The sequence below is a fragment of the Callospermophilus lateralis genome, chromosome 7 (genome assembly GCF_048772815.1).
Source record: "Callospermophilus lateralis isolate mCalLat2 chromosome 7, mCalLat2.hap1, whole genome shotgun sequence".
In the NCBI taxonomy this organism is placed as follows: Eukaryota; Metazoa; Chordata; class Mammalia; order Rodentia; family Sciuridae; genus Callospermophilus; species Callospermophilus lateralis.
Window position 1 is genome coordinate 126,511,080 of NC_135311.1, and position 16,407 is coordinate 126,527,486.

General features: G+C 38.4%; 1 protein-coding gene across 1 annotated transcript in view; it reads right to left on the bottom strand.

The window, feature by feature from the left end:
• Tmem50a (transmembrane protein 50A) overlaps positions 1 to 16,407 on the bottom strand; it is a 32,080-nt gene that overhangs the window by 3,663 nt on the left and 12,010 nt on the right. The window contains exons 4-5 of the mRNA XM_076861015.2: positions 9,865 to 9,932; positions 8,727 to 8,819 (exon numbers count right to left, since the gene is read on the bottom strand). Coding sequence (XP_076717130.1) covers positions 8,727 to 8,819; positions 9,865 to 9,932 — 161 coding nt within the window. The remainder of the gene's footprint in view (positions 1 to 8,726; positions 8,820 to 9,864; positions 9,933 to 16,407) is intronic.

Sequence of the window (16,407 nt, forward strand, 5' to 3'; positions counted from 1 at the left end):
GCAGGGACTCTGTAGTGGGAGAGCAAGGGCAAAGGCTCTGAGGGGAGAACATGATGGCCTCGTAGAGGGACAAAGAGGGACGACCCCTTGAAGAGCAGGGAAAATGGGACAGATCAGAGAGGCAAGGGGCAGGCTGGTGGCGCGCGTCCTGCAGAGCCCTGCAGCCTCATAAGGACCCTGACTTTAATTTTGAGATGAGAAGCCACTGGAGGGTTGAGACAAAATGTGGCATGAGGTGACACATTTTAACAGGATCCCTCTGGCTACTGTGCTGAACAAGATTATGAAGGGGGCAGGGGAGAGACGGGACCCGATGTGGAGACACTCTCGGGAAACCAGGCAAACAAACAAAAGGGATGGAAGGGAAACATTCCCAAATATTTAAGAGTGGTAAGGTTATTACAGCTTCTTTTGCTTTTTTTCATTTCTACATTTTTGGTAACAGTTTTGATAATAAATCAGGTAAACAAAAGAAAAAATACATACATCTTACAAATGCCTATCATTCCTGTCTATAAGATTTAAATAATTTTAATAAAAATTTATGAAACCCATGATTTTAATATAAAAGTTCCATTTTATTCTTAGAAGTAAGGTGTTAAAATAGGAGCTAAATTATCTCAATTCAGAGAGTTGACAGTGGCATGTGACAGCCTGGCCAGGACCAACAGCACCTGGGGGAGGAGGAGTGTGCAGGGGAGTCGGTCTGGTGCTGAGGGGTGCGTCCAGGGCTTCCTTCCAAGGCTTCCTTCCAAATTCTGCTTCCATGTGACCTCTGGACCTGTGAACTGGTGATTCTCTAAGGGCCAGCACATTTTTGAGGCATGGGGGTTTTCCTACCTAAGGATTTAACCCGGGTTTTCTTGCTAGGGATTTAACTTGGGCGCTCTAACGTTGAGCTATATCCGAAGATATTTTATATACATGCCTCTCGCATGCCAGGCGAGTGTTTTATCACTGAGCCACAACCCCAGCCCCCTTGTTTTTCTTATGAGACAAGGTCTTGCTGAGTTGCTTAGGACCTCACTAAGTTGCTGAGGCTGGCTTTGAACTTGTGATCCTCCTGCCTCAGCCTCCCAAACTGCTGGGATTACAGGTGTGCACCACCACACTCACCACACATCTTAACTATTCTCTAAAAGGAGAAATAAAAGAAAGTACATTGTTATTCTTAAAAAAGAACTAAATTAGATCTAGGTTGGTTCACTTCTTGCATATCATTCTTGTTATGCTTTTACTATGATAAGTACAGATGATTTCATCTGTAACATTAAATGGGTTTCATATTTTTCTTGGGTCCTTCAAGGTGAACTTCAACCAGGGATCTAACGCACGCCTTCTCCTGAGCTTTCCTTACCCTGGCCTTCTATGGCAGACATGTATGAAATGTTAGTTAATTTTCCCATGTAAAAGGAAAAGACGAGACCGGAGCAGGAAGCCGCGACAGCCGCCCAGCCAGACCGGAGCAGGAAGCCGCGACAGCCGCCCAGCCAGACCGGAGCAGGAAGGCGCCAGCTGCCAGCCAGACCGGAGCAGGAAGTCCGGTCCCGCCCTGAGCGCTAGTCTCCAGGAAGCCCATCAACCCTTAAAACCCATCAAAGTAGGTGTGGCTACCAGCACAGTTGCGGCTGATCCAGGTACCCGGTTTCCAACTCCCCCACCCTTAGCTGCGATAACTCAAAATATTTCCCAAAAGCTTTTGGGGATTGTAGCTATCAACACAAAACAACAACTGTAGAGGCATCTGGTTTCTACCTCAGAGACTAGAGTAGGGAAGATACAGGTGGAAGCTCATTTCCCTTCACACTGGCTATACCCACCACCCTGAATACAGAGGCTCAAACTAGGAATAGACAACGCCACCTACTGAAAGCAAGGAAAACAGTGTTCTGAGAGATTTTTTTTTTCCTCTCTTTCTCTTTTCTTCTCTCTCTTCCACAACTTCAGCATATGTGAAACCAAGAACTGAGCATGAACAACTGAATTACCAAAGTAATATAATATAGAGGAATTGCATATACCCCACCTCCCCCCCATTTTTTTTTCTGTATTTCTATCTTACTTCCCTTTCCCTTCTCTTATTTCTCTTTTCTTCCTTGTTATTTCTTTTCTTTTCTTTTTTTTTAAAATTCATATTCTCTCTATACCACTTTCAATCTCCTAACTTTTGCTATCTATACATAGGGTAACTATCTAAATAGGAGGTTGAGTCTATACATTCTGCCATAAATTACCAGTCGAGTGGTTAGAGTTCTCCAAAGGTGCTAAGTTAGTTTAACCTCATTCCCTCACTCCTTTCTCTTTAAGTATAACATCCTTCGTCTGAAATTAAGTTTTCTATATGCCACCAGATATGGTACGCCTTTTATGAAACTAAGGAATATACTCTTAAGTAATAATTAAATCCAATATCTATAGTCTTAGAATCTAACTATAAATGTATTAATAATGAAAACTTGTCCTTAGATAATGTACTGTTGATATTGGGATCTGTTAACATTGTCTTTCTCCGAAAAAGAGGGATATTGGAGCTATTCAAGAACAATACAAATATATAAGGGGAAAAACATTAGCTCAACAGTTTCACAAAGCTAGAAAGAATCATGAGCAGTATGAAAAGACAAGGAAAGAAAGGACCACAAACAATACAGGTCAATTCAACATTAGATGAGGTAATATCTGCAGCTGATGGAATGTCAGACAAAGAGTTCAGGATATACATGCTTCAGATGATCTGGAGTCTCAAGGAAGACATTATTCATCAAATTCAGACAATGAAAAATCACTTTGACAACGAATTACATAAACAAATCCAAGAAGCAAAAGATCAACTCTATAGGGAGATAGAGGATATAAAAAACAAACAAACAGAAATCCTGGAAATGCAGGAAACAATAAACCAAATTAAAAACTCAAATGAGAGTATTACCAGCAGAGTAGAACACTTGGAAGATAGAACTTCAGACAACGAAGACAAAGTTTTTCAACTTGAAAAGAACATAGACAGCTCAGCGAGAATGTTAAGAAATCATGAGCAGAACATCCAAGAATTATGGGATAACATCAAGAAACCAAACCTAAGAGTTATTGGGATACAAGAGGGTACAGAGGTCCAAACCAAGGGAATGAGTAATCTATTCAATGAAATAATACTAGAAAACTTCCCAGACTTAAAGAATGAAAAAGAAATCCAAATACTAGAAGCCTACAGGACACCGAATATACAAAATCATAAGAGATCCACACCAAGACATATAATAATGAAGATGCCCAACATACAGAATAAGGAGAGAATCTTAAAAGCCACAAGAGAGAGGAAGCAGATTACATTTAAGGGTAAACCAATCAGGATAACTGCTGATCTTTCAACACAGACTCTGAAAGCTAGAAGATCCTGGAACAACATATTTCAAACGCTGAAAGAAAAAGGGTTCCAACCAAGAATCATGTATCCAGCGAAATTAAGCTTCAGGATTGAAGATGAAATAAAAATCTTCCACGATAAGCAAAAGTTAAAAGAATTTGCAGCTAGAAAACCAGCTCTTCAAAACATCCTTGGCAAAATATTACAGGAAGAGGAAATGAAAAATAACAATGAAAACCAACAACGGGAGGTAGTACAATAAAGGAAAAACTAAGCATAGAGGAAAAACTAATCATGTTAAGTATCATACATAACCAAATATGGCTGGAAATACAAACCATATCTCAATAGTAACCCTAAATGTTAATGGCTTAAATGCACCAATCAAAAGACATAGGCTAGTAGAATGGATTAAAAAAAAAGATCCAACAATATGCTGCCTACAGGAGACTCATCTGATAGGAAAAGACATACACAGACTGAAGGTGAAAGGTTGGGAAAAATCATATCACTCATACGGACCCCGGAAGCAAGCAGGGGTGTCCATACTTGTATCAAATAAAATAGACTTCAAGCCAAAGTTAATCAAAAGGGATAAACAAGGACAATACATACTGCTCAAGGGAACCATACACCAACAAGACTTGACGATCATTAATATATATGCCCCAAACAATGGTGCAGCCACGTTCATCAAACAAACTCTTCTCAAGTTCAAGAGTCTAATAGACCACAACACAATAATCATGGGAGATTTTAATACACCTCTCTCACCAATGGACAGATCTTCCAAACAAAAATTGAATAAAGAAACCATAGAGCTCAATAATACAATAAATAACTTAGACTTAATTGATATATACAGAATATACCACCCAACATCAAGCGGATACACTTTCTTCTCAGCAGCACATGGATCCTTCTCAAAAATAGACCATATATTATGTCACAGGGCAAAGCTTAGCAATTACAAAGGAGTTGAGATACTACCATGCATTTTATCTGATCATAATGGAATGAAATTGAAAATCAATAATAAAATGAGAAAGGAAAAACCCTACATCACATGGAGATTAAACAATATGCTACTGAATGAACAAAGGGTTACAGAAGACATCAAAGAGGAAATTAAAAAATTCTTAGAGGTAAACGAAAACTCAGAAACAACATATCGAAATCTTTGGGACACTATGAAAGCAGTACTAAGAGGAAAATTCATTTCATGGAGTTCATTCCTTAAAAGAAGGAAAAGCCAACAAATAAATGACCTCATACTACACCTCAAAGCCTTAGAAAAAGAAGAACAAATCAGCAGCAAATACAGTAGAAGGCAAGAAATAATTAAAATTAGAGCAGAAATCAATGAAATCGAAACAAAAGAAACAATCGAAAAAATTGACAAAACTAAAAGTTGGTTCTTTGAAAAAATAAATAAGATTGATAGACCACTAGCCACACTAACAAAGAGAAGAAGAGAGAGAACCCAAATTACTAGCTTACGGGATGAAAAAGGCAACATCACAACAGACAATTCAGAAATACAGACGATAATTAGAAATTATTTTGAAACCCTATACTCTAATAAAATAGAAGATAGTGAAGGCATAGATAAATTCCTTGAGACATATGAACTACCCAGATTGAATCAGGAAGATATAAACAACCTAAACAGATCAATATCAAGGGAGGAAATTGAAGAAGCCATCAAAAGACTACCAACCAAGAAAAGCCCAGGACCGGATGGATATACAGCAGAGTTTTACAAAACATTTAAAGAGGAACTAATACCAATACTCCATAATCTATTTCAGGAGATAGAAAAAGAGGGAGAACTCCCAAATTCATTCTATGAGGCCAATATCACCCTGATTCCCAAACCAGAGAAGGACACCTCAAAGAAAGAAAACTACAGACCAATATCCCTAATGAATTTAGATGCAAAAATCCTCAATAAAATTCTGGCAAATCGTATACAAAAACATATCAAAAAGATTGTGCACCATGATCAAGTAGGATTCATCCCTGGGATGCAAGGCTGGTTCAATATACGGAAATCAATAAACGTTTTTCACCACATCAATAGACTTAAAGATAAGAACCATATGATCATCTCGGTGGACGCAGAAAAAGCATTCGACAAAGTACAGCATCCCTTTATGTTCAAAACATTAGAAAAACTAGGGATAACAGGAACTTACCTCAAAATTATAAAAGCTATATATGCTAAGCCTCAGGCTAGCATCATTCTAAATGGAAAAAAACTGAAGGCATTCCCTCTAAAATCTGGAACAAGACAGGGATGCCCTCTCTCACCACTTCTATTCAATATAGTTCTCGAAACACTGGCCAGAGCAATTAGACAGACGAAAGAAATTAAAGGCATAAAAATAGGAAAAGAAGAACTTAAATTATCACTATTTGCGGATGATATGATCCTATACCTAGAAGACACAAAAGGGTCTACAAAGAAACTACTAGAGCTAATAAATGAATTCAGCAAAGTGGCTGGATATAAAATCAACACGCATAAATCAAAGGCATTCCTGTATATCAGCGACAAATCTTCTGAACTGGAAATGAGGACATCTACCCCATTCACAATATCCTCAAAAAAAATAAAATACTTGGGAATCAACCTAACAAAAGAGGTGAAAGATTTATACAATGAAAACTACAGAACCCTAAAGAGAGAAATAGAAGAAGATCTCAGAAGATGGAAAAATATACCCTGTTCATGGATAGGCAGAACTAACATCATCAAAATGGCAATATTACCAAAAGTTCTCTATAGGTTCAATGCAATGCCAATCAAAATCCCAACGGCATTTCTTGTAGAAATAGATAAAGCAATCATGAAATTCATATGGAAAAATAAAAGACCCAGAATAGCAAAAGCAATTCTAAGCAGGAAGTGTGAATCAGGAGGTGTAGCGATACCAGATTTCAAACTGTACTACAAAGCAATAGTAACAAAAACAGCATGGTACTGGTACCAAAACAGGCGGGTGGACCAATGGTATAGAATAGACGACACAGAAACCAATCCACAAAATTACAACTATCTTATATTCGATAAAGGGGCTAAAAGCATGCAATGGAGGAAGGATAGCATCTTCAACAAGTGGTGCTGGGAAAACTGGAAATCCATATGCAATAAAATGAAACTGAATCCCCTCCTCTCGCCATGCACAAAAGTTAACTCAAAATGGATCAAGGACCTTGATATCAAATCAGAGACTATGCGTCTGATAGATGAAAAGGTTGGCTCCGATCTACATATTGTGGGGTCGGGCTCCAAATTCCTTAATAGGACACCCATAGCACAAGAGTTAAAAACAAGAATCAACAAATGGGACTTACTTAAACTAAAAAGTTTTTTCTCAGCAAGAGAAACAATAAGAGAGGTAAATAGGGAGCCTACATCATGGGAACAAATTTTTACTCCTCACACTTCAGATAGAGCCCTAATATCCAGAGTATACAAAGAACCCAAAAATTAAACAATAAGAAAACAAATAACCCAATCAACAAATGGGCCAAAGACCTGAACAGACACTTCTCAGAGGAGGACATACAATCAATCAACAAGTACATGAAAAAATGCTCACCATCTCTAGCAGTCAGAGAAATGCAAATCAAAACCACCCTAAGATACCACCTCACTCCAGTAAGATTGGCAGCCATTATGAAGTCGAACAATAACAAGTGCTGGCGAGGATGTGGGGAAAAGGGTACTCTTATACATTGCTGGTGGGACTGCAAAATGGTGAGGCCAATATGGAAAGCAGTATGGAGATTCCTGGGAAAGCTGGGAATGGAACCACCATTTGACCCAGCTATTGCCCTTCTCGGACTATTCCCTGAAGACCTCAAAAGAGCGTACTACAGGGATACTGCCACATCGATGTTCATAGCAGCACAATTCACAATAGCTAGACTGTGGAACCAACCCCGATGCCCCTCAATAGATGAATGGATAAAAAAAATGTGGCATTTATACACAATGGAGTACTACGCAGCACTAAGAAATGACAAAATCATGGAATTTGCAGGGAAATGGATGGCACTAGAGCAGATTATGCTAAGTGAAGCTAGCCAATCCCTAAAAAACAAATGCCAAATGTCTTCTTTGATATAATGAGAGCAACTAAGAACAGAGCAGGGAGGAAGAGTAAGAGGAAAAGATTAACATTAAGCAGAGTCATGAAGTGGGAGGGAAAGGGAGAGAAAAGGGAAATTGCTTGGAAATGGAAGGAGACCCTCATTGTTATACAAAATTACATATAAGAGTTTGTGAGGGGAATGGGGAAAAAATAAGGAGAGAAATGAATTATAGTAGATGGGGTAGAGAGAGAAGATGGGAGGGGAGGGGAGGGGGGATAGTAGAAGATAGGAAAGGTAGCAAAATACAACAGTTACTATTATGGTATTATGTAAAAATATGGATGTGTAACCGATGTGATTCTGCAATCTTTGTAATGTCTTGAATAACCAATAAAAAAATAAAATTGAAGTTAATTAAAAAAAATAAAATAAAATAAAACCAGAAAGACCAAAAAAAAAAAAAAAAAAAAAAAGAAGAGATAGTAGAATGAATTGAACATTCCTATATGCATTTGTGAATGATCATGTAATTCCACATCATGTATAAACAGAATGGGAAGTTGTATTCCATATATGTATAATATGTCAAAACACATTCTACTCTCATGTATAACTAATAAAAACAAATAAAAAATAAATAAATAAATAAAATAAAATAAAAGGAAAAGACATCATCATATTACCAGGGAGACGTAACTGAATACATTTCAAGTCTTGGGGTTAGAGTTTGCACAGACACTATTCTGAAAGTCAAAACTTGCTTAATAGCTAGAGAACATACACATTCTGCTTCTGAGACTTTGGGAGGCCAGAAAAGTTCTGAGCTATTTGCCATTCCTACCAGACTCTGGACTGGAAGAAAAGATACAGAAGAAAGGAAGACAACAAACATATAAAACAAACAGAACCACACACTAACAGGAAGGAGGGGTGTGCTCAGGTATAAATGCATTGCTAGGAGCTGGCCCATCTACATGAAAAAAAGCTTCATTCTAAAATAACCAACTTTGGGGCTGGGGATGTGGCTCAAGTGGTAGCGCGCTCGCCTGACATGCGTGCGGCCCGGGTTCGATCCTCAGCACCACAAACAAACAAAGATGTTGTGTCCGCCGAGAACTAAAAAATAAATATTAAAAATTCTCTCTCTCTCTCTCCCTCTCTCCCTCTCTCTTTAAAAATAAAATAAAATAAAATAACCAACTTCAATGCAAAATTTCAGTGTTCCGTTAAAGTAAAATGCAGCCGACATCTTTCTTACCTTTAGCAACATAACCTCCAAAGAGAATCCACATAGATGTGATCAGAGAGCCGAAGGCCAGCATGAAACCCAGGAACAGCCAAATGCGAGCACCTGTAAAGAGGGACTGTTACCAGAGCTGCCTGGCACAGGGCACAGCCGGCTCAGTTAACTTCCAAAAACAAAACAAAAACAAACAGGAAGTGCATTAATGTCTACAACAGGAACAGTGGGAGAAGATGTGTTAGGAACCTCACTGGTGGAGATGTCGGCCTTTTTCTTTCTTGGTTACAGAATGTGTGTGTCTAATAAAAATCTATTGGTCTGTGTATTCCAAGTGGATATATTCTATATTTACTTTTCCCAATTTCCTCTGCTAAAAAACATTTTACTTAATCTTCCTACAAAACATTTCACGTTTCTCACTATATTCAGAGGCTCATTCTCTATATATTTCTAGAAACTGTGCTCCAAAGTCTGAAGTTCTCCAAGAGCACTTTCAAATGATAACACAAACGTACTTTTATTTTATTTTATTTTAGGTTCCGAGGATTGAACTCGGGGGCACTCAACCACTGAGCCACATCCCCGGCCCTTCTCAATATTTTATTTAGAGACGGGGTCTCACTGAAGCTATTTAGCGCCTTGCAGTTGCTGAGGCTGGCTTTGAACTCATGATTCTCCCGTCACAGCCTCCCAAGCCGTGGTGACTGCCTATGCCACGGCACCCAGCCTGACACATTCTTAATAATACAGGATGGTACATGTGAGAGTGGTTAAGATGGAGAATTTTATAGGATTTTATCACAATTTAAAAAATATTTCTATGATTCTATTTCAAAATGCCAATTCAACCAAATATGGTTGGCAAAAAAAGAGAAAAAAAGAATTTATATGGTATAGTTTAAAATACCACATATTCTATTTTGCATGTGTTCCCATGAACTATTCCCTACCGGATCCAGCGGATACCAATGGCTACCTGCTACTGCTGGGGGCCATTCACTTAACCTGGGCAGTGTTCTGCGCTGTCAGCCAATTCTGACCAAAGGTGACTTCAACTTTCTGCTCTATACACCATCCTCCCTCAGCCCTTTGATGCAGTTCTCATTTTGAGGATGAAAACGTAGATAGTAAAACGCTGGTTGCACTTACTTACCTGTTTGACCAAGACAACCTTCACTGTAGCTATCACCACGGACTTGTCCATTCGATACTGCATTAATCCTGTGTGAATAAATAAAACCAAGAAGTCAGGACCTCAGACCCTGAGGAGAAACTGCCTATGATGTCAAATTATTAGATAAAATAAGCTAAAGTCTCCCAAATTCAACATCAGGCCTCATGAGTCCTGGGTAACACGTTCACGTGACTTTACTTGAGTCATCTCAGCCAGCCACTTGCCAAGCTGTGGCTGTGGCCCCAGACGGCACGGTCAGCACTACCTGTCAAATTGCTTGAAAATTCTCTGACTTCACCCCAACCTACTAAAGCAGGACCTTCAGGCGGGGAGCCCAGAAACCTGGATTCTGATCTTCAAGTGATTCTGAGTATGAGATTCTCAAAATTTTTTGCTAAGATTAGAATAGGTAAAAGAATGTTCAGCAGAGTTCTCCTGGTTTCATTTGTACACATCAGGCACACTCAACAGTGAACTGTGTGTGGCAGTGGTAGAAAGGAAATGGGCCCTTATCAATCCAAAATTTACTTAATTTTTTTGTAATAGTTTTGTATTAGTGCTCAACGTTTGGAGCATAATTGTAGTTCAAATAAAACAGTAACTTTTTGCTTTGATGCCATTATCAAAGAGATTCAGGTGGTAGAATCTTGTTTTCTTCAATCCCTGATACATATTCTAACATAAAACGTCTTTTACTGTTTCATAAAGTATCACTCTACATTGATGCTTTGGAAAAATTTAAATGTCGTGGGTATAAGTTCACAATATATCAAGTTGAAGTTACAAAATATTAGACATACATCATCCTTGAAACTCTAGCCAGATTAGACAAAAGAAAAAAATTAAAGGGATACAAATAGGTAAAGAAGAACTCAAGCTATGACTAATTACTGATGACATGATTCTATATCTAGAAGATCCCAAAAAAAATCCACCAGAAAATTTCTAGAATAAATTAATTCAGCAAAGTAGCAGGATATAAAATAAAAAAACAATAAATCAAACACATTCCTATATATCAGCGATGAATCCACTGAAATAGAAATTAAGAAAAGTACTTCATTTACAATAGCCTCAAAAACAAATCAACCAACCTGGGAATCAATCTAACAAAAGAGGTGAAAGACCTCTACAATGAAAACTATAGAACTAAGAAAAAAATTGAAGAAAAACCTCAGAAGATGGAAAGATCTCCCATGCTTCTGGATAGGCAGAATAAATATTGTCAAAATGGCCATATTACCCAAAAGTGTTATACAGATTTAATGCAATTCCTATTAAAATCCCAATGACATTCTTCATAGAAATAGAAAAAGCAATCATGAAATTTATTTGGCAAAATAAGAGACCCAGAATAGTTAAAGCAATCCTTGGCAAGAAAAGTGAAGCAGGAGGCATCCCAATACCAGACCTTAAACTATACTAGAGAGGTATATTCACAAAACCGCATGGTACTGGCACCAAAACAGACTTGTAGACCAATGGCACAGAATAGAGGACCCAGAGACAAACCCACATAAATACAGTTATCTCATACTAGACAAGGGTGCCAAAAACAGTCACTGGAGAAACGATAGCCTATTCAAAACTGGAAATCCATTTGTAGCAAAATGAAATTAAACCTTTATCTCTCACCCTGCACAAAAATCAACTCAAAGTGGGTCACTGGAAGTAAAGTCAAGAATCAATAAACGGAATGGATTCAAATTAAAAAGTTTCTTCTCAGCAAAGGAAACAATAACATGAAGAGAGAGCCTACAGATTGGGAGAAAATCTTTACCTCATGCACCTCATACACAGCATTAATCTCTAGGATATATAAAGAACTCAAAACACACACACACACACAAATAAATACCCCAATCAATAAATGGGCCAACTTCTGTGAATAAATACTTCACAGAAGAAGAAATACAATTGATCAACAAATATATGAAAAAGTGTTCAACATCTCTGGCAATTACAGAAATGCAAATCAAAACTACTCTAAGGGGCTGGGATGTGGCTCAAGCGGTAGCGCGCTCGCCTGGCATGCGTGCGGCCCGGGTTCGATCCTCAGCACCACATACAAACAAAGATGTTGTGTCTGCCAATAACTAAAAAATATATATTAACAATTCTCTCTCTTAAAAAAAAAAAAAAAAAAACTACTCTAAGATTTCATCTCACTCCTGTCAGAATGGCAATCATCAAGAATACAGGCAACGGGGGCTGGGGATGTGGCTCAAGCGGTAGCGCGCTCGTGTGGTGTGCGTGCGGCCCGGGTTCGATCCTCAGCACCACATACAAACAAAGAAACAAAGATGTTGTGTCCGCCGAGAACTGGAAAATAAACATTAAAAAAATTCTCTCTCCCTCTTTCTCTCTCTCTCTTTCTTTCTCTCTTAAAAAAAAAAAAAAAAAATACAGGCAACGGGGCTGGGGTCATGGCTCAGCGGTAGAGTGCTCATCTAGCATGTGCAAGGCCCTGGGTTCGATCCTCAGCACCATGTAAAAATAAATAAAATAAAGGTATTATGTTCAACTACAACTAAAAATTAAATATTAAAAAAAAAGAATACAAGCAACAATAAATGTTGGCGAGGATGTGGAGAAAAAGGTACACTCATACATTGCTAGTGGGACTGCAAATTGGTGCAACTACTATGGAAAGCAGTATGGAGATTCCTCAGAAAAGTGGGAATGGAACCACCATTTGACCCAGCTATCTCACTCTTTGGTTTATACACAAAGGACTTAAATTCAGCATAGTATAGTGACATCACCACATCAATGTTTATAGCAGCTCAATTCACAATAGCTAGACTATGGAACCAAACTAGATGTCCCTCAATAAATGAAGGGATAAAGAACATATATATATATATAATTTTTTCAATGAAATATTACTCAGCTTTAAAGAAGAGTAAAATTATGGCATTTGCCAATAAATGGTTCGAGTTGGTGAATATCATGCTAAGCAAAATAAGCCAATCCCACAAAACCAAAGGCTAAATGTTTCTCTAACATGCGGATGGTAATTCACAATAAGCAGGTAGGCACTAGGGAAGAATAGCGTTACCTTAGATTAGGTAGAAGGAAGTGAGGGGAGGGGAGGGGAGGGGATGTGGGGATAGGGAAGATAGTAGAATGAAACAGACATTAATACTGTATGTATATATGTGACTACACGATCAATATAACTCTGCAACATATACACTCAGAAAAATAAAATTATATGCCATCTATGTATGATATATCAAAGTGCATAAATGCATTCTACTGTCATATATAACTACTTAAAACAAGTAAAAAATATTGCATTCATCTTATGTATACCCACTTGGTGTGTGTGTGTAACTAAAATGTAAGATTCATGAGGGCAGAGCCATGTCTATCCTGCTTTCCATTTTTATTCTCAGTGCCAGACCAAGGCTTGGCATAAAGTAGATGCTCAATAAAAGTGTTGAAAAGTACATTTATCTCCTAATTGTTTTACACAATAACATGAGGTCTTAACTTATTCATACAAATCAAAGTTTTAGAATGATTCAAAATATTTACAATTATTTTTTATGAACTCAATACTAACTTTTATACATAAAATTTATTTTAAAATAATCTTCATATTAAAAATGCAAATGTTCAGGTTGGTGATTTTTAGTTCTTGTTTTTCCTTGCTGAGCCACATGAATAAACTTCATGGCTCTCTGTCACATACCTTGCCCCTCTCTCCACTACTAGGTACATTTGGAGTGAACGATTTCTACCTTTTTGTCTGGCATTGGGACATATTTATTCTTGAATTTACAGAACAATATAATTTTTTTTCCTGCAGCATTTGACATTTTTCAACTCAATACCTCATAACGCCAGAAATTCCTACATATTTCTACAAATACGACTATTCTTAGAACCATAACAATCAAAACCATGATCCCTTAGTCATCTAGTCTACAGATCCTATTTAAGCTTCCCCACTTACGTCCTCACTAGCAAAAGGATCTTGTCCAGAATCACGGGACACATTTTGTTCTCACAGTGGAACATTTCAACCTCAGCCTTTTATGACTTTTATAACCTTGATGCTTTTGAAGAGCTCAAGACGGTTATTTTGTAGACTCTCCCTCATTAGAGTTAGCTTAATGTCTCACGACTAATCTTGGAGATGCATCTGCGGCAGAAAGAACTCACAAGCAACAGAGTTCTTGACAATGCATCCAGAGGGTGGCACAGGGCTTTGATTTTGTCCTATTGATGAAGACGCTGACTTTATTCTGGGGGGAAGTATTACATGTGTCCTGCTATAAACAAATTTTCTTTTTATTTTTGTATTTATTCATATCATTATAGAGCCACAGATTCCTATTTTATTTGAAGGGTTAAAGTACATTCCTACCACTATTTATCTGTCCCTCATGTGGCTCCTAAGGGTGCCTTGAATGTCGAAATGTCCTTGAGGTTCTCTTGACACATCCCACCCATCGGTGAGCGTTTCTCGGCTCTTGGGCATGGGAGGGTCCACTCTCCTCGCGTGTTGTGTGCCCGCACTCTAGCAGCAGTCATGTGCTTAAAGAGCTGGAGCTGGGCTGGGCCTGGGGCTCAGGGGTAGCACCCACGTCCGGCATGTGTGAGGCACTGGGTCTGATCCTCAGCACCACATAAAAACAAATAAATAAAATAAAAAGGTATTGTGTCCATCTACAACTAAAAAGAAAGAAACAACAACAAACAAAACAAAACAACAACAAAAAAAAAAGAGCTGGAACCCTTTCAGTACAGAATGGTATTTATAATCTAAGTTCTGGGTGTTAGGTGCACTCTTTGCTTTGGGGGTACAGCTGTCCTCGGACTGTTCTTCACCCCCATTATGGACAGCCTTGTCACCCTACGAAAGACTCCCATATCTCTCTAGGGCTGTCTTCTCATGGCCCTCCCTACAGCCCTGACACTCATCCTGTGTAGACCTAAGAGCCAGAGGTGGCTGTCCACCTGTGCAGACATTTACCACCCTGCCTTAGCCCTGGCATGCACCTGGCCCTCTGCTGAGGATGTCTGTCATCCCTGACCCCACCTAATGGTATCTGAACTAAACTTTGTCAGGAAGAATGGAGGAAAAGCTGAGCACAGTGGCACATGCATGTAATCACAGCAATTTGGTAGCCTGGGCGACAGGATCACAAGTTCAAAGCCAGCCTCTGCAACTTAGCAAGGCCCCAAGCAACTTAGTGAGACTCTGTCTCAAAACAAAAAAATAAAAACAAATGGGTTGTGGCTCAGTGGTAAGGAGCCCTGGGTTCAATCCCCAGTACCAATCAATCAATCATTCAGTTTAAGAGTATAGAAAAGGGAACTGGGCGCAGTGGCATACACCTGTAATCCCAGCAACTCTGGAGGCTAAGACAGGAGGATCTCAAGTTCAAAGTTAGTCTCAGCAATAGCCAGGCACTAAGTAACTCAGTAAAACCATGTCTCTAAATTACAAAATAGGGTTAGAGATGTGGGTCAGTGGTTGAGCACCCAAGTTCAATCCCTAGTACCCAAAAAAAAAAAAAAAAAAAAAGAGTATAGGAAAGGAGAAATAAGTTGACTACTACTTTAAAAATATATGTATAGGGCTGGGGTTGGCAGAGAGCTTGCCTAGCATGTGTGAAGCACTGGATTTGATCCTTAGTACCACATACAAACAAAATATAAGGCATTCTGTCTAACTATAAAAAAATAAAAAATAAGTAAATAAAAATACATGTATAAAAAAAGGTGGAACAAATAGCAAAATGTTATAATTTGGTGGAATTATAGGTAACTTCTGCTTCTCTTCTGCTTCTGGTATATTCTTCATTTTTAATTAAAAAGAGTAATACATAAAACATTTACTAACATTTTAAAAGCCACACTAGAGCTTTTTTTAAAAAATATTTACTTTTTAGTTACAGGTGGACAGGATATCTTTATTTTATATTTATGTGGTGCTGAGGATCGAACCCAGTGTCTCATGCATGCTAGGTGAGCACTCTACCCCTGAGCCATAACCCCAGCCTCTAGAACTTTTTAAGTAAGAGAAAAAGCCAGGTATGAGGTAGTTCTCAGCAGATGAAGTTTTCTTTACATTTGTGGAATATAACACACGCCAGTAATCCCAGCTACTTGGGAGGCTGAGGCAGGAGGACTGAAAGTTCAAGGCTAACCTGGGCAATTTAATGAGACACTATCTTACAAATAAAAAATAAATAAAAAGGGCTAGGGATGTAGCTCAGTGATAGAATGCCCCTGGGTATAATCCTCAGTACTTCAAAATTAATCAATCAATCAATCAACAAGTAATTAACAAAAAAGTAGCTGCTCTTTGACTCCTATGCACTTGAATTACAATTAAGAATTCTGGCTTAAAGGCCAGCTGGGTCATGGTTGGACACTACCTTGAAAAGACGTACACTGAAGCCAAACAGATGGCGAAATCTAATGAAAACCTGAGTCAGCTGGCTAAGTGCCAGAAACACAGCAGGGACACTGCGTGGCACAGTCTACTCACCTCCTCAGCAC